Source organism: Hippoglossus stenolepis, chromosome 15 (genome assembly GCF_022539355.2).
Source record: "Hippoglossus stenolepis isolate QCI-W04-F060 chromosome 15, HSTE1.2, whole genome shotgun sequence".
Taxonomy (NCBI): Eukaryota; Metazoa; Chordata; class Actinopteri; order Pleuronectiformes; family Pleuronectidae; genus Hippoglossus; species Hippoglossus stenolepis.
Genome location: NC_061497.1, coordinates 21,255,047 through 21,273,116, shown reverse-complemented (window position 1 = coordinate 21,273,116; position 18,070 = coordinate 21,255,047). Strand labels below are relative to the sequence as shown.

Genomic DNA, 18,070 nt, shown 5'->3' with positions numbered 1-18,070 from the left:
ATTTCTCCTCTTTCAGAAAAAGCTTCTGCTTTAAGCTTCGTTCAGGATAATGTCTTCTGTTTTCTCATTTCATGCCAAATGTGTCTAGACATCACAAAACTCCAATCTGCTGACGTACAATGTCTGAACCTGCCCCAACAACGAACCTGTGTTTTCATTTTTCTCTGCAGCTCACATTTACTGAAGCCATGAGGAACAAGGCCCGTCTGTCCATCACAGGCAGCGTCGGGGAGAACGGACGGGTGCTGACGCCCGACTGTCCCAAGGCCGTTCACGCCGGGCCTCCCCTCCGCCAGAGCTCCGGCCTCGCCCTGGTCTCCTCCGAGCTCCCGTGAAAACCAAAAACCTCTCAAGTGCCTTATTCCAATAACAACAGACAAACAAAAAAAACTATATTCACAACGCCAACGCAACAACGGGAAACAACCAACAAAGAAACAGGATTCACTCTCACGGCGGGTCGCCTCCAGTGGGCGGGACTGGGCCGACACCAACAGATCCCACTGTCAGAGGTCAAGACTCGTCGACTTCTCTCTGACGTCTGTGGAACCAGAGGCAGAACAATCTTGATTATTTTTTGTTTGTTTTACTGTGGAAGCTTTTTGAATCAAAGCATCGTGGGGAATCCACCGGAGCCCCTCCCCCCCTTCACGACTCCAGACGCCGAGTTACAGAGGGAAATGAAAAATATCATCATGTATGATAAAGACGACAACGACCAGAAAACTGTAAACTTGAAACTCAAAAAACTGTGCTTTTTTTTTCGGATTGCTGTGATTTAGCAAAAAAACTGAACCACAATCCAGATTGTTTTCAAACTGAACAGTATTTGCTACACAGACACGAGCTGCGTTCAAGAGACAACGAGATCTCCCTCGATATCAACAAGTGACACTGGGGGGGGCGCTGTAGCCCGGTGTCGTGACGATATGAGACAGATATTTGTATTCATAATAACAAAAATAAAAAATATATGAATATATGAGCAAAGATAGAAAAACTGTGAAAATAAGTAAATATGTATATTCCATGAAAAACTAAATGAAAAATCTAGCTGTACATAGGGACGACTGTAACATGCTTGCTTTTTAAACAGATGTACATAGCAGATACTGTAGTGGACAGACAGACAGTTGTTTTTTGTAAATCATCTTTAAAGATTTTATTCATCGCAATAATGAAGAAGACGATGCCACTTGAAGGAGGAGACGTTTTTTGCAATTTACTACGTGTTGAATACTTCACTGTATTATATAGGAGCATTCAAACTCTAAATGTGAAGAGGTATCGACTGCCCAAAATACTCTGATACCTGCTACGTACAAATTAATAAATATATTCAACAATGAATGTTAACTAGCTCCACCCCCAATCCTTAAGCCACACCCCTCACTGTGCAGACGTAGACCCAGAGAGCTGCTCACGAGTCGAGCTTTATAAATCCAGCTTCTGCAGCCAGAGTCACTATTTTTTTCATTCTCTCTTTAATCTATTTTTTGTACCGAGAAACTAAAAAGAAACCGTCTGTCTCCTGGTTTTAAATGTCGACAGTCCGAGTACTAGATCTGATAGAGATCCTCTATGTGTGTGGAGACATGAGTCGAAACCGGCGACTGTAAATGCAGATGGACGACGTGTCTCCGATTTCACCCATTGTGAAAAAAATAATTAGGCCAAAAATGTCCTGGATGCAGGCGCCGCCATCTTGAACTTTTGACGTCATTTGGAGCCAGAGTCTGCGGCGTGGTGATCGTGGAGTGGAGCCACGGTTACGAGACACCCGTAGCTGTCAATCATAATGTTTTACCCTAATAACATTTAACTTTAACGATGAGAATGACCCCAAATTACAAAAAAAAGCATCGTTGGGAAATCTTTACGAAATTTGTCCTCTACTTTGATTCATGTCCCATCTGCTAACATGGAGGAGGCGAGGTCTATGACAACCACTAGGGGACGATCAAGATGATTCGGCATCGTCCATCTTTACTTACAGTCCATGGTCGAAACAATGGGAAATTTGAAAAACGCCATTTCTCATTTCTCACTATATGTTTTCTTTGAAGTGTCTGTAATATTTCCCGTAAGAACCTGAGCTGATGAGTCACTGTTTGTACGTTGAACGAGGATTTCGAGCCCTTCCTCTTTGAAACACTGTGGATCCTCCGGGGAGGCTGGACACGCTGTAGCAGAAATGTATTTGCTCCAGTCTCACGGACTCAAGTGTCCTCATCTCTTTTTGGAAAACGGACGGACAATCTGCAGTAGGACGGGAGACGCCACATGTTCGGAGACGCCAGCCAGCGGTGGAGCTGGTCAGATGCATCACTCCCAGTTCTCCGTCACACAAGTTGTGGCTGGTCAGGGAAGTTTGCAGCGGAGAGAAATCAGCTTTTTTTGTCCTGCCATCCATCTTTAGAGCTGAAGTGTAACATTGCGTCTTATTTTGGTTCAATTGTACAACTTTATTTTGATCTTTTTTAAGTAAAAACAAATTTCAAATTGCAATGTACAGTGTCATTATTTGACAAAGTGATATGATTCTGATGTGATGACATTATTCTCTCCAGATGTTTCTAAAGTAGCGTGTTCCCTAAGCAACAAGGTGAGTTCACACTGACCTTGACATTTGACCTCCAGGCATGAAAATCGAATCCTTTCATTATTCAGCACAAGCGATTATTTTAACCAAGGTTGAATAAATTCCATCTTGGTGTTTCTGAGACGTCGCGTTCAAAAGAGCAAAAACTTTGTAACTTCTGTACGGTCACAGTGATGTTGACCTTTGGACACCAAGCTCTCATCAGGTCATCCTTGAGTCGAGAGAAAGTTTGTGTCGTCGAGGTTTTCTGAACATTTCACGTTCTCAAGAACATGACGTAAATGTGACCTTGACCTTCAGCCACTAAAATATATGATCAGTTCGTCTTTGACTCAAAGTGAACGTTTGAGAGAATTTCTTCATATTTGGTACAAACTGTTTCCGACGTGTTTACAAGAGCAAACAAATGTTTTGTGAGGTCACAGTGACCTTGACTTTCGACAACTAAAACAAATACCGTCAGTCGTCAGCTGTAACAGCAACATTATCATCAGGCATCAACACATCAGTATTAATAATTTGAGGTCATGGGGGTCAAGCAGGACAACACTTGTAAACAAGCAGTAAATTACACTTTTACTTTTATATGCAGTATCTTTACCTCCACCAGGAAGTGTATGTTTTCATCTATGTTTGATTGACAGCGGGTTACAGAAAAACTACTGGATCCATTACCGAGAAACTTGGAAGGATGCAGTGTGGATCCATATTTTATATCTCATTTGATAGATATATATTGATTTGATAGATTATGTCTGAATCTTGATGAAAAAGATTCTGACCTATTTAAGGGGTTGGTATCTGTGTGCGCACAATTTGAATCTAGTGGATGTAAATGTGGTTTCATGGGGGGGGTGTCAAGCTAGAAACCTGGAACTGTATCTAAAGTGTAGCAGAGAAACGTTATGTGGCCTTAGTTGTTACATTTTTGAATTAAAGGATCTGACAAGTTGCACCACTGCAAATTAAAAATATACATCACTGCCTTTATCTGAAGCAAGTATCTACCTCTGCTACTGTCAAGCACTGCCCTCTAGTGGCTAAAATCCCTTGAACTATCAGACCAGACCTGTTAAAAAGTACAAAGAAAAAACATCTCTCACGTTTTTAAATCATTTTTTTTTTTTCAATCTGAAGTTTAATGTTAATTCCATGCTGCGTTTCAGTAAGAATACAGATGGTACTTGTGGCTCCGGTGAGAATATCCAGTAGTACAAATCAGATTCACGTTACACATACTGAACAGAAGGAAAAGAGAGGAAAGAGAGAGTTGAGAAGAGGAAACCTGGAAGAGTCAGGGGAGTAAAGATACAGCAGGCCTCTATTTCCCAAACCTTTTTTTGTTTTGTTTTTTAATATAGTGCATTACGTTACAATCAAGAGTGTAGAGCATTCCCCTCCCACGCACACACACACATTTTGTCTGCTAAAAAGCCATTACCTAACTATCTGCCATTAGCAAAAGAGCTACAGCCTCGCAGCACAATACTTGGTCCGAGAGTGGACGAGAGCAGAGGTCAGAGTGATGCTTGAAGACGGGGGGACATTCTGCTGTTTGTCGTTTTAAAAAAGGATCTATTGATGTGTTGAAGGAGCAGGTGGGGTAACCACGAAGTAAACAGGGCACTTAGTTCTTCCTAAAAGCTTTAACACGTCCCTTTTGAACCTTCCATCACCACTTTATTTCCGCAATTTGCAAAACCGACCGACAGAAGCATGGACGATGAATTCATAAAACACACACACGCAGGAACAAAAAAAAGTTGAACGGCAAAGTTCCGTCTTTAAATAAACTCTCACACATGTGTGTTACAAATACAGGCAGGCATACTTGGCAACAGATGATAGAGCAAAGTAAAGCAAAAATAAAACCCACAAAAATAAAGAGGACATGAACCTTAAAGGGTACAGACTTGCAAAAAAAAAAAAAGGAGTCATCCAAAAAGAAAAGAAAAAATAAAGGTTGAGCCCCTGGGAGAGGAAATGAAGACCCGAGCGGGTCCTGAGGGAACTGGGAGATGACGTGCATACTGGGAGCAGGTGTGACAGATGGGTAGAAATGGAGGAAAAGGTAGAGAGAGAGTGGGCTGCAGTATAAACCCAGTTGAAAACGGTGGCTGGGGACAGGAGCGAGGGCTGGGGGGGTAGAAACCAGGGAGGAGGAGGAGGAGGGCTTGTCTTGTGTTGTTCACTCTGGGGGGGGGTCGTCCACCACTTCTTGCACTGGTTCTTTGTTCTGTTCTTCAGCTGAGAAAGACAAAAACACGGACGCCGTCATTATCTTAACATTCGATGACGATGTCACAAACAGATCAGAGAAGAACCTCGACGCTGCAGGAGCTTCCACGACGTCGATCGATAAACAGACGGAAATCACGATGTTCCGTCTTCTGGCCCGAAATGTGATCTGAACTATAAAATACACTACACGTCCCATAATTCAACTTGATAACATATCTTTGTTTGGTTTCTCTTGCCAGATATTTTTTTCCAAGTTTATCACATATTTTGTTATAAATATATTGTCTCAGGCTTCCGCGAAAACAACAACCTTCACTTTAATATTTGGACTCACATTTTCCATAATAAACGTCCATTAAATCCTGGTTTTACTTTATATTCACATACTAAATAAGGGACAACGGGCAATATTTTATGTCCAATAACTAATCAGTAGTTAACGTGTTCAGACTTCATCCGAGTTCACAAACACTAATGACACTAGAACAAGATCAACACCTCGTCATGTACAACAAAACCACATTGTTCATACGTCCGTTTGAGTTTGTTTCTGAAAAATAAAGTTGGTGAGTAATAAACTGTAGAAATAAAACACATTTCAGCTGTAAAATCAAAATCAAACAATTACAAACTTGTGCAGAAAGTTTCCACTGGAGACAACTTTTTCCATTCTTAGTGAAAGTTTTCTTCTCTCAAACCAAATTAAAATGTAATATCTTCAGAAGTGTACGAAGGCAACTGGACCTTTTGTTGATCCCAACCTTGTTTCGGGAACTTGGTTTGATAAACTATAAGTTCAATATTATTAAAAAGTTGCCCACGTACACTTGTACAACTTCTGAAGATATTAAATTTGGATGATTGGACAACAGAGAAGTGTTTGCATATTATTGTGGGAGTAGCTGTGATTAATTTGAAGGTCTAGACCTCATGTAAAGAGCCTCGAGATGAAGGATGTTGTGATTTGACACTTTACATATGAATAGTAATTTAATAGAATTAATCATCCTCTCTATTTAAGTCAACAACATGCAGTCAGTGTTTCAGACAGTGATAATGTCACTAAAGTTTGTGAGGCTGTGCACATTTCATACAACAAACTGATCCCAACACTGTTTCTGGAACTTTACAAATTAAATCTCATCATAAAGACTTTGGTGTAAAGTAACAGCTACTTAAAGGAAAGATCGGAGAATTAAAATGTCGACTGTGGCACATTTTTGAGAGCTTTTCCAAATTTAAACTTCCTATCAGTGCACACAGTAAAATACATGAACATAATGGAACTGCAGAAATTATACAGTGTCAGCATTTCTATATAAATATATTCTATAGAGCCAGTATAAAGACCAGATCTGTCAAAAGGAATGACGGTCATGTTGAATTAAGGCTGTAGCCACAGGAAGGTGCTGACAGGGTTTTCATTTCAAACATTAAGAAGATAATATTCTCCTCAACCAGAGCGTCGACCTGTAAAGTGCTGTTATTAAAAAATAAAGAAATATGCCGTCATTTCATCATTTTAAAGAACTGAAATTCTGGAGGGAAAGATGTTATTTAAAATGATTGGGATCAGCTCAGATGTGTGTTAATAACATAACTTGGTCATTTCTACATCTACAACATGCAGGTCAGTGACAAAGTTAATTCAGCCGTGGTCAGATTTACTGAAGGGGTGAAAATGCCTCGTGAACCTGTACCGAGTGGTTGCTTGGAAAGGTTACCATAGAGACAGCACAGCCATCCGTGTAATGAAGAATTAAGAGGCACAAATAACAAAGGACGGAGAATCCATCGTGATTATAATAGAAACCGTAACCGTGCTCATTAGCGCCACAGCACACTGGGATGTGAGAGAGCCACAGGAGACGGAGCAGCAGCCTCGCATGCTGTTACTGCGGCGTGTCTGTTAACTCTCACTTCACTGAGCCGCGTTCACACGTTTCCAAACTCTGCCTCACACAGGCACGATCTGCTGCGGCGCCCTGGCAGGCTGCGGAGCTGGCGTGCACGGTGCAGGAGCAGGGTGTCCGTAAGCTCTGATCATTTTAAGGCTGGAGTCACATCTAGTTTAATCTTTGTAACCACCACAGAGGGAAACATTCAGTCGTCCAATTGTTTTTTGTTGACAATTTACAATCAGGAGTGAATATAGAGCCCAAGGTATCTAAGTTTAGAGAGACCCAACGATAAACCTGTACCTGACCTTATTAAAAAGTCAGAGTGACATTTATAATATCTATTATATATAGTACTGGCAGATGTTTACTGGATCTAGCTTCTACAATCTCTCCGGCTGCAGCAGCCCCTCAGTCAGAGGCAAACACCATTTCCCCCCATCACCACTAAAGTAAAAAATGAGCCAGGACAGGGTCAATGAATATGGGATTGGAAAGCATTTGGATTCAATCAAATGCTACTGAACCGCGTTGCTACTGTTGGATGGTAACTTGTAATCAGCTGTTCCCGTGAGAAGTAAACAATCTCGCTTGACTCGAGACACAAACACTCGAGTTGTGTGCACTTGTGAGGAAAAAGAGGTGGTGAGGAAAAGATAGAGTTCCACGATGCTTCAGAGGCCGAACTCTGCTGTGAGGACGTTAGTGCGGCTGGTGAGACAAGACTGGGGTGTGTGTGGGGGGTGAGGCCAAGACAGGGGAGATGACTTACAAAATACACTTGTATAATGGAGGAAGAGGGAAGGAGAGGGCTGTCCTTAAGAGTCTACAGAAGAACGAGGGAGAGGAGAAGTTAGAGCAGAGGGGGGGCTGCTGATTTCAGAGGAACCACTATACTGAGAGGAAAGGTTAGAGAAATGGTTAGAGGGTTATTCTGTTTTCTAGATGCTAATTTACCTAAAAACTCATTAATTAATCATACACGTGTTTCTCAGAAGCTGCAACGAGGGCAATCATCCATCTTTAAAACACAAGGACATCTGTCAAAGCACCGACAGTAGGGAGCCAATCATCGGTCAGCATCACTTATTAATGAACGGGTTGTGGTCAGTGAAAACACAAGTAGACTGAGAAGAAAAGGAAATGAGCTCTCTCACCATCTCCCTGCACGTCCGAGGTCCATAGTGTCAAGTTGTCACGTAGCAACTGCATGATAAGTGTAGAGTCCTTATAGCTGTCCTCGCTCAGCGTGTCCAGTTCGGAAATTGCGCTGTCGAAAGCTTCCTTCGCCAGCCTGTCAGACGAGAGGAGGAGGCTCATATGAAACAACTGGGTTATATAGGTTATATATATATATATGTTTTTAAAGTTGTTGAATGGCGTGGGCCTCAAATACATCTCAGAGCTTCCTGTCCACTCCGAGATCCCTCAGGTCCGAGCTGTTCTTGGTTGAGGCTAAAGGGTTTATCGTGATTGTTCGTACGTTTGCTGGAGCTGATCCAGAACTTCACCACTTATTATCTAGTGTTCCCCTTTCCATTGAAATACATCTCAGTTCTTTTCTTCAGCAGTTAGGTTGACTCTGGTTTTTCATTTGCTTTACAAATAAACTTGACACGTGGGAGCATCTGTACTGTCATGCAGTCTGTGTTCGAGTCTGTTAACAGCTGCTGTGATGCAGAGGCAGTGAGACTGAGTATCCACATGGATAGAAGCCATCTGTACGTTTTTAAGTTGCCAGTTTTCTGATCTGCTTCATCTACAACATCTTAGTTTCTGACAATTTGACCGGAGCAAACATGATTTAACAAAGTGGACAATAGAAATGACATTGGTTGTGTAATTTTTGCTTCGATTAGGGATGATTGACTTGTTTCTTTTCTCAAACTGCAGGTTCCCAGACCGTTTAAACCCAGATAAAGTGTGTTCCTGGAATTCAAACCCAACAAACACACTTTACGTTTCCTCTCTATGATGAAGTCAATGTTTTAAATGAATCATTAGTGATTAAGTTCACAAAAATCACATCCTTTATTGTACAACATGAGTAAACATACCTGCAAGCACGGTCTGGCGAGTTGAGGATTTCGTAATAGAAAACTGAAAAGTTTAGGGCCAATCCCAGACGGATGGGGTGCGTTGGAGGGAGTTCGATCATGGCGATGTCACTAGCAGCCTTGTACGCTACCAAGCTGTTCTCTGCTGCCTCCTTCCTGTCGTTGCCTGTGGCAAACTCTGAAAGGTACCTGTGGTAATCTCCCTTCCTGAAGGAGAAGGAACAGAGAGATTAATACAGAGCTGATTAATACAGCAGATTATTTGGCTGTTGTGTGGTAAAACTTTATATCCAGTGGTTGAAGATGTATTCAAATATCATTTTAACAACGCTTTTTACATCTTCTTGTCACATTAGGTTTCATTTAAATATTGGCTCAAGGTGGGTTATCATTATGGTCTTTAATTGATCATGTACAAAATAAATTGTTGTGGTCCTCCTGGCATTACTGCATTTCCTGCTGGTGTTATATCTCCTGTATTATCAAAGAAGCTCAATAAAACAGGAGATTTTCTTTCCATCATATTCATTATAAGCAACAAAAAGTAGAACTGAACATCAAACAAACATCTTCAGCATTGACTGAGCCGAGTGAATAAAGAAAACTCAGGTTAGTGCCGTCAGAAGGACGCGTCTGAACAATATGCAAACAGGACGGCCCGGTTCAGAGAACTTCTGCTAAGAGTCTACCGGGAAAGATATACTCATGGTGACGTTTCATCCATTCGAACCTTTGTGAGGAGCTGACTCATCTATTTATTTATCCAAGAGAGCCACCGATTCATGCACAGACATGATATCTTTTGTGGCTTGGAGCTGTGTGTTAGAGATTCTCAGCAATGCCAGGGTTATTGAAGGCGAGGAGGAGCGGGGAGTGCTGGCGTGCACTGGTTTCTCCCTCCTCAGCAACTCAACCAACCCTTTTCAAACATTTCGAAATGGGACAAGACTCGGGGGCTGATCTAAAGTCAGCTGAAATGTTGAAATCTGAATGAAAACTATGACTGAAAATGACTGAGGGTAAAAGATTTCTGTAGATGAACTTGTCAAACATGACTCATAGGAGTCGAGAGCGTAATGAGCCCAGCTACAGATTAACTCCACCTAGCAACCGTGTTTTAGTTCATGTTGCAACAGACAGGCTGCTCAGCAAAGAACGACATTTAGTTACTGAGTGAGGAACCACTGCAGGTTTAACAGGACGAAGCTTAAATACATAAAATACAAACTTAAAATAGTCGATCACCAGGAAACTTGAGGATTTAGAAGTGGTGTGATTCACAGCATGAATGACTCTACAAACACTTACAAATACGTACATTTTGTAGTAGAAAACCTTAGATTCTCCATTTTTCGCACCTAAGATGAGGTGCTTGTCCAGTACGTCCAGGATGTCGTTGCAGATTGCCTTCAGCTCTTTCTCGATCTGCAGAACAAAAACACAAACACGACTGTCAGGGATCTCTGTGGTCACGTCATCACTATCACAGCATCTGGAATTAAATATTCCTTGAATCTAAAAAAAAGGGAGAATTCAGAACAAATCAAGGCTGATTTAAAAGGTTCGATGAAGCCGAGAGTCGCATTAAGTCTGAGAGACACAACAGCAGCAACAGAGATCCACAGGACAGCTGTTAGAAAGTCCCCATGGAAGCATTTGTCTCTGAAAAGGCGTCTGGGTGCATCGAGCCTCGGCGTCAGGGACCGTGTCAGACACATCAGAGTCTGACATCTTTAACATCACTATACTGCAACATGTCCTTGTAAATAATACAACTCTGTGTTTGGATTTCATCAGCCGTCATCGTGACATTATGAGGGCAGTGATTCCCATTAGTTATCCCGACTGTGGCAGCTCGTATTCTAATTTCTCCTGCCGCACTTCTCATGACATTAGAGATCTCTGACTTGTTACCATCCACACAGACAGTCTTTCTCTCACACAATAACTTATCTTTCACTGTATAGCCTGTTTACCAGTGCGCGCGCATGTGCACCCCCATTACACCGTGGATTGAATTAATTCCGTGGGAAACACTGGAGGGGATAATAAAGCATTGTTACTTTCACTAACATGTGGAATTTCATGTTAGTGTCCCCTGAACTCAGTGACCTGAAACTTGCACCGCACCCAAAACTGAAAGTACTCGCTACATTCAGATATACATTTGCTGTATATAACAATTAGGCTCAAACCTCTCAGCACTAACATTAGTTTAACTCAATATGCTAAATGATGGGATGCTGCCAGTTGCTGCACTTAGACACCTCAGGAATGTTTCTAGTTTGTCAGAGACACAGCTCTGAACTTGCTCAGTTTTATATTAAAAAGCCCTTGAAATTAAAAGGACCCAACAAAATCCCCAAAATGTATTATGAGAAAGTGGCCTCAGACTTTCGGACCTTGCTATACGTAAGCAGAAGTTCCCACTAAGTAAAGTGACAAAAACACAGATTTCACACATTGGCGTGTGGGTGAAATCCATTCTACATAAAGTCATGAAATCTCACCCCCCACCCCCCGAATGGTTGGGAGGTTGCTGTGCTTCGCTGAACTCAGCAGTGCTGCCAGCAACACAAGTTTCTCTGCAGCAGAGATGAAGAAAGAAAAAAAAAAGTGATTTAAAGTTGATTCATGGTCGCTGCCCACCTCATTATTTCACTAAACAAAGTGTTGCTGGGCTGTGAAATCTCACCAGTCGCTCTGAAAGCCGAGAGGTCAGTGGAGGAGCTTTAGAAGAGAGAGAGAGAGAGAGAATGAAAGAAAGTAAGAAAAGGAAAGGTGGAGCAGAGAGGGATAGAATTAAGAAGAAAAGCTCTGGCCTCAGATAAACACTGAAGAATAAGCGACATGTTCACCAGGAAGGGACCAGGTCAGTCAGGTGACACTGTAAACAGCAAACCAGCATCCACTCATTTCACAGTGCGCATTAAACTATGAGCATGTAAGAGTGACTTCAAAATAAAAGCAACCTTCCTGTAAATGGGACTTCCCATTTGTTCAGTCTGTGAATGCATGAATGAATTAATGTGGTAACAAAATTAATTGAACTGAACAAGCAACAAAACTACATAATTGAGAAACTACCTGACTAATTTCACTTCACAATGACAGGTCACCACCTCAGATTGTCACCCAGGCAATATCAGGACAGTCTGATGTAGAATTTCAAAGAAAATGCCCTTGGAAATATCATATTTTCACTGCTTTGGATTTGGCAACATAGAAGCAGATTCTTAAGGTGAGAAAGATGATTATTTTATATTACCATTATCTACATTATCTGTATATTTCACCAGTGTTTAGTCTGAAAAAACCTAAGATTGTTTTCGCTAACAGAAACATGTGAAAATGTTGCATTCACATCCGAATTTTCAGGATCAAACCTTTGTAGCTGAGAACCATCTAAAGAGTTGAACACAATCCCTCACTGCTCCACAACCTGTGAACGTAAACAATTAGTATACTTGGGTTTATATAAATGTCTCACTGTTTTTCCGTATTCTTTGATCATCTTTAGTTTGTCCTCTGCGCCTTTGGATTCTTCTTTCTGTTCAAGGCTGCTGATTATCCTCCAGGAGGCTCTTCTGGCTCCGATCACGTTCTTGTACGCTACCGACAGCAGGTTCCTCTCCTCCACGTTCAGATAACCGTCCAGACTGGCCACTTTCTTCATCAACTCCACCATTTCTGAGAGACACAGGGAGAAAACAAAGGACATCAGTGATGGGTTTCTCAAGTTCCCCTGCACAAGAAGCATAGGTGAAGACATCTAGGCCTGAGCTGTATTGGTTAACAGAACAGAATGAGGAAAATATGTTTCACAAGTAGTTCTGATTGTTTTTCACCCTATATTAAACAAAGTTGAATTCAGTTGCTCTTCAATGATCAAAAACCACAAGATTGAGTGAGAAATGTCTTTGAACAAAGTATATTTGTTCTTTCAGCGTTTGTTGTCACCTATGTACCTGTTTATGAAATCCCCTCTCACATACTTACACCGTCTTCCTTATATTTCAATCCCTAACTGAAGGACAAGTATATATGAATAACGCTTTAGAAATGTTCACATCACTTATTTACAACCATCTACTCTCAACTATGTCATTTCGCTTCCTGTGTTTTATGTTTTTTTTCCAGCTGAACTTAAGTCTGCTTCTGAATGGTGCGTGCCAGAACAAGTGTGAGAACCACCGAGCTACTCACATCCACTGCGAGCCACCACCATCATGCTACCTTATCAGTGCCCGGGTTCTTGTTCATCACCAACTGAGCCAAACACGTTGACCAGTTTAACCAACTGCTGATCTCTAAACCGAACAACTACAACCACAGTGACTGTTTACATTGAAAGGATGATGTAACTTGCATTATTCAGAGTTTCAGGCTCGTTGTTATGTCATCCACCCTTCATGTTCTACCATGTAACATGACCTGGGGACATGTTCACAGCATTTCCTACCATTCCTAACATACCCAGGAACCGCCTATTCAAAACACTCTCATCCCTAAACTATGATGTGGACGGTTACCTGCCCCTCAGCGTAACCTGGCCCTTTCAAGTGTTAATGGTCGAAGGTCTAGATGGGAGGTCTGATAGATGGCCTGTTAGTAAATTCTTAACTAAAAGCAAAACTGGATTTTCCAGGAGATTAAGCTTTTTCTCTCACTTTCCAACCATGATATAAAATTCAATCAATCCCCACGCAGGCACACAGCGGCCCTGGCCTATTAAAGCAGCAGGATACAAGTTAAACACCAATACTGCAGGGTTTATTGTAATGAAATCAGCTGATGGATTATAACCTGTGGTGAGTTGTCCAGGATGAGTCTGGTGGTTACTCCCAATTCCGCGCGGGCAAAGTGTGTGTTTCACGGCGTGTGTTTGTTTGCTGTGATTTATTTGAATTGAGTTTGGCTTGAAGCGTGTTGGAGCTGAGAGGCTAGCCTGATAGTTACCAACCAACACGGGCTGCTAACTAACACTAGCCGGGGGCGACTAGCTTAGCTCACCGCGTAACGTAAACGGTAACCAGACACGGTAACCGACGTGGTTAAATAAAACCGTCCAGTGGCTCATTCGGCTGGAGAAGTCGCCGCCATTTTTGTCTCCTCGCACCACACACTTCCATGTGAACCGCTCTACCTGCGCAGGGAGACAGAGGGGTGGGCAGCGGGACCAGGCGCTCTGCTCCGAACAGAATCTGAGCGGCGGCTTACCGTCGTATCTCTCGGCTTGTTCGGCGAGTTGTGCCTGGCACACACACTCTTCTCTCTCCGCCATGGTGTTCGGCTGCTGTGGCTGTTCATGGTGTCCCGGTGGGAAACAGGGGGGGAAGATATTCGGCTGCTCGGCGGATCAGCAACTGCACCGCAGAAAAATAATTTAACACTCAGCTCTGATGGTGATTCCCCGTGAAGTGACAATAAACAGAGACAGCACGGAGCCTCATGGACCAAATCACATGGTGCAGTTCAAGAAGACATTGCAGGAAAATAAACACCTTGACAAACTGGTTCTGTAGTTGTCAGGTGGTTGTAACTAAAGTTGTCGACGGGTCACACCTACCAAGCTAAGCCCGCTCGCCCTTAGGCAAGAATCAATCAATCAGCTTTTAACTTCACAGGCAGGGTGTTATCTGTTGAAGCCAATAGCAGGGCTCTATGCAGCATGCTGGTGAAACCTGATACTCAGTGGTTACAAGCCAGGAGGAGCAGTATGCTGCTTTGAACACTTCACCCTCCAACCAGGCCTGCACTCCAATACACTCCATGACCTCCCTGTTCTGTTAAAGCATTTTCTTAACATGTCAAGCTCCAGAGATCCGATGAACTGATCAATGTGATGCAAACCCTAAAGGAATGAGGGAGGGGCCTAACATGAAACGGAGAATGCCACAATCACTTAGTGGACTACCCCTCCTACACAGCATAACACCTGATCGCCACCGTGCTCTTTTTCTTCTCAGATTCTGTAGGTATTCTTTAGAGACGTACATAACCTGAAGGGTTAGACTTACACAACTAGTTGCATATAGAACAAGGACATTGACCCCTGTGGTTTTCCATGGAGAGGCTCCTCCATTATAAGAGCCAAGCAATGCAGGCTTTGGTAAGATATACATTTAAAATGATCAGAAAAATAATCAGACATGAATTAATAGATTTACTATCTTTATAAAAAAAAGTTGAAAAAATAAGTAAGTTAATTATATTTACAATATATAAAATTCAAATCGATCCCCACGCCGGCCTCTTTAAAGCAGCAGGATACAAGTTAAATACAAATACTGCAGAGTTTATTGTAATGAAATCAGCTGATTGATTATAACCGGTGATGAGTTTTTAATAAGTAAAATGACCTTTATTCGGTTTATTACGAACATGATCATCGCAGTGAAGTTTCCCACAGGCTGAAGTAGGAGTGTGCGATACTTGAAAAACCTGCGATAACGATATGACTTGCGATAAATAAACAAAAACAGTCCCTGGCTATGGACACAGAGACCACGACAGCTCCACAGCCGGGAGAAGGCTCACAGCCCGTCCCCACAGCACCAGCAAATCCGAGGCAGACACCAGGGAGCCATGCACAGCTCCACTAAGTCCACTTAGTGTTAATTTGGGTCTTTTCACACATGTTTGGACCCTGAGAAGTTTCTTTTTTTACAGTCTTTAGCAGCTCTGTCTGTAATTTACTGTTCCTCTGTGTCTATCATTCGCGCTGCGGCGACTGCATCAAACCCAACAGAGCGCTGCCCGCCACCTCCTCCAGCTCCAAATACATTTACCAAGTTTATAAAGTCTGTTGTTTTTACCCAGGCTGAGTTTATACATGTGCCCGATCACACAGTTTGTGAGTGACACACACACACACACACACACACACACACACACACACACACACACACACACACACACACACACACACACACACACACACACACACACACACACACACACACACACACACACACACACACACACACACAGTGTGCTGTTACTTCCCTCAGGTTCTGGGATCATAAATAAACTTCACAATTATTTTATATAATCAACTGCTCATATTGATGAATCTGAGCCGGGACAAACATGATCACTAGAAGTTTCCACAGGAGAATTAAGTCGGAGGAGGCGGTTTTCTCTCTATTCTCTTCTGATTCTCTTCTTCCGACAATGATTCACTGACGGAAAACCCCCGTCAAAGATCTGAGTGTCTTTCATTTATCATCTAGAGCAGCAGGGCTCAATCTGATCGGCCAAATATATTGACATGCAGAGAGTGAATGCGTGGTGCATGAATCATCATCTCGATAACGTGAGCTTGCACAACGTTAAGAACAACAATTAAGATAAATATCGCACTAAGCTGTAACTAGATGGACCAGCCAGCATGGCCCTCCCCTGCTTCTCAGATTCTGTAGGTACTCTTTAGAGGGACGTACATAACCTGAGGGGTTAGACCTACTCAACTAGTTGCATATGGAACAAGGAGGAAGGGAAAACAGCTACTGACAAGGAAGTCAGTTTGCAGGAAGGTTACAAACAATGTTGGAAGGTGCAGCACAGCTAACGCACAATGTTAGTGGGTGTACAGTTCTGTGGCACAACAGAACCATACTGAATCTTATTTGGGATATTTACGATAACAATAACTCATATTTGGTGCATATACTCATGAATTCATGTGTTCCAGCACACATGTATTGACCCCTGTGGTTTTCAATGGACTGGCTTCTCCATTATAGGAGCCAAGCAATGCAGGCTCTGGTAAGGTTAAATATCAGAAACATAACCAGACATTAATTAATAGATTTACTGTCTAAAAAAAAATATGTAAATTAATAATATTTACAATATATAAAATCCAGTCAATCCCCACGCAGGCGCACAGCAGCCCTGGCCTCTTTAAATCAGCAGCATACAAGTTAAATACAAATACTGCAGAGTAATGAAACCAGCTGATGGTTTATAACCTGTGAAGAGTATTTAAAAAGTAAAATTACTTTTTGGGGGTTTATTAGGAACATGCTCATCCCAGGGAAGTTTCCCACTGGAACTAGTTGGACCAGCTAGCATGGTCCTCCCCTGCTAGAACACATGATTGTTAGCATTAGCCGATGCTAAGTTATCGCTTAAAATCACCGCCGCTCTCTGGGGAGATGAACCCGGGACGAGTCGGGTGGTTGCTCCCGATTCCGCCCGGGTAAAGTGTGCGTTTCACGGCGGGTGTTTGTCTGCTGTGTTTTATTTGAATTGAGTTCGGCTTGACGCGTGTCGGCGCTGAGGAGAGGCTAGCCCGGTAGGTAGCATCCCACACGGGCTGCTAACCAACGCTAGCCGGAGGGGGGGGGGACTAGCTTAGCTCAGCGCGTAATGTAAACGGTAACCAGACACCGAAGCGCCCGACGACCCGACTCATCCCCGCGGCTCTCCCACATGGACGCGGTTAAACAAAAACCCGTCCAGCGGCTCATTCGGCTGGAGAAGTCTCCGCCATTTTGTCTCCTCCTCGCACCAGACACTTCCATGTGAACCGCTCTACCTGCGCCCGGGAGCCGCCCGCGCATGGGGAGGCAGAGGGGGGGCAGCGGCACCGGGGCAGCTCCGCTCGCACCAGAATCTGAGAGGGCGGCTTACCGTCGTATCTCTCGGCTTGTTCGGCGAGCTGTGCCTGGTACACGCACTCTTCTCGTTCCGCCATGGTGCTCGGCTGGTCGTGGCGTCCCGGTGGGAAGCAGGGGGGGAGGAAGATAGTCGGCTGCTCGGCGGATCAGCTACTGCACCGCGGCTCCGCTGATTCGAAGACCCACCGGTGGCAGTGGCGTAAAGATGGCGGCGCCGCTCCATCCGGGAACCGCACGCAAGTCGGTGCTCGCGCCCACACCCTCCCGACGACTCCCGAAACCAGAGCCGGGAGCAGGGCACCGCGGGACCGCACCAGACCCGCCCGGCGCGGCCACACATTCAGCGACAACACCCGGCATTTACATGTAAAATGACAATAATCCAGTTCATTGTGTTCCACTTGAGCCACTCTTCAATTCGGCATACGTATAAAACCCAGCCGGGCACTTTTATTCATATTTAAAAATGATCAAACACAGATTTATTGTTGGCTCATATCACACTTGCCTCTAAAAAATTACATCATTATGTAAAATTAACTTAAAACCAAACCCCAAAATGTTGTATGTATATATGTGTTGATTGTAAGCGTGTATTAAATTATCTTTTTTTATAAAATATTGTATACTTTAATTTGATTTTAG

General features: G+C 43.0%; 2 protein-coding genes across 5 annotated transcripts in view; one reads left to right on the top strand and one right to left on the bottom strand.

The window, feature by feature from the left end:
- The window catches only part of gria4b (glutamate receptor, ionotropic, AMPA 4b), a 101,208-nt gene extending 98,700 nt beyond the window's left edge, over positions 1–2,508 (top strand). For both annotated transcript variants that reach the window (XM_035179266.2, XM_035179263.2), the window contains exon 16: positions 171–2,508. In XM_035179266.2, coding sequence (XP_035035157.1) covers positions 171–335 — 165 coding nt within the window. In that variant the 3' untranslated portion in view covers positions 336–2,508. The remainder of the gene's footprint in view (positions 1–170) is intronic.
- Positions 2,509–3,711: 1,203 nt separating this feature from the next.
- On the bottom strand, positions 3,712–17,657 carry LOC118121876 (14-3-3 protein epsilon). Of its 3 annotated transcripts, XM_035178093.2 has the most exons (7): positions 17,439–17,657; positions 12,289–12,488; positions 10,117–10,223; positions 8,799–9,005; positions 7,899–8,035; positions 7,514–7,567; positions 3,712–4,849 (listed from the first exon to the last, which is right to left on the bottom strand). In XM_035178093.2, the coding sequence occupies exons 1-6, from the start codon at positions 17,500–17,502 to the stop codon at positions 7,560–7,562; spliced, it is 723 nt and encodes a 240-aa protein (XP_035033984.1). In that variant the 5' UTR covers positions 17,503–17,657; the 3' UTR covers positions 3,712–4,849; positions 7,514–7,559. The 3 variants fall into 3 exon arrangements, with proteins under 3 accessions (XP_035033984.1, XP_035033981.1, XP_035033982.1); XM_035178090.2 differs by lacking the exon at positions 7,514–7,567 and having other exon boundaries at positions 17,439–17,656; XM_035178091.2 differs by lacking the exons at positions 7,514–7,567; positions 17,439–17,657 and adding an exon at positions 14,019–14,157.
- Positions 17,658–18,070: the final 413 nt, after the last annotated feature.

Excerpts from the sequence above, each read along its gene's own strand:
- LOC118121876 (XM_035178090.2), bottom strand. The coding sequence starts at position 17,502 with ATGGCGGAACGAGAAGAGTGCGTGTACCAGGCACAGCTCGCCGAACAA. Across the intron at positions 10,224-12,288 it reads TCAAAGAATACGGAAAAACA|ATCGAGAAAGAGCTGAAGGC; the intron begins GTGAGACATTTA and ends TTTGTTCTGCAG. Across the intron at positions 9,006-10,116 it reads AAGGTTTTCTACTACAAAAT|GAAGGGAGATTACCACAGGT; the intron begins GTACGTATTTGT and ends CTTCTCCTTCAG.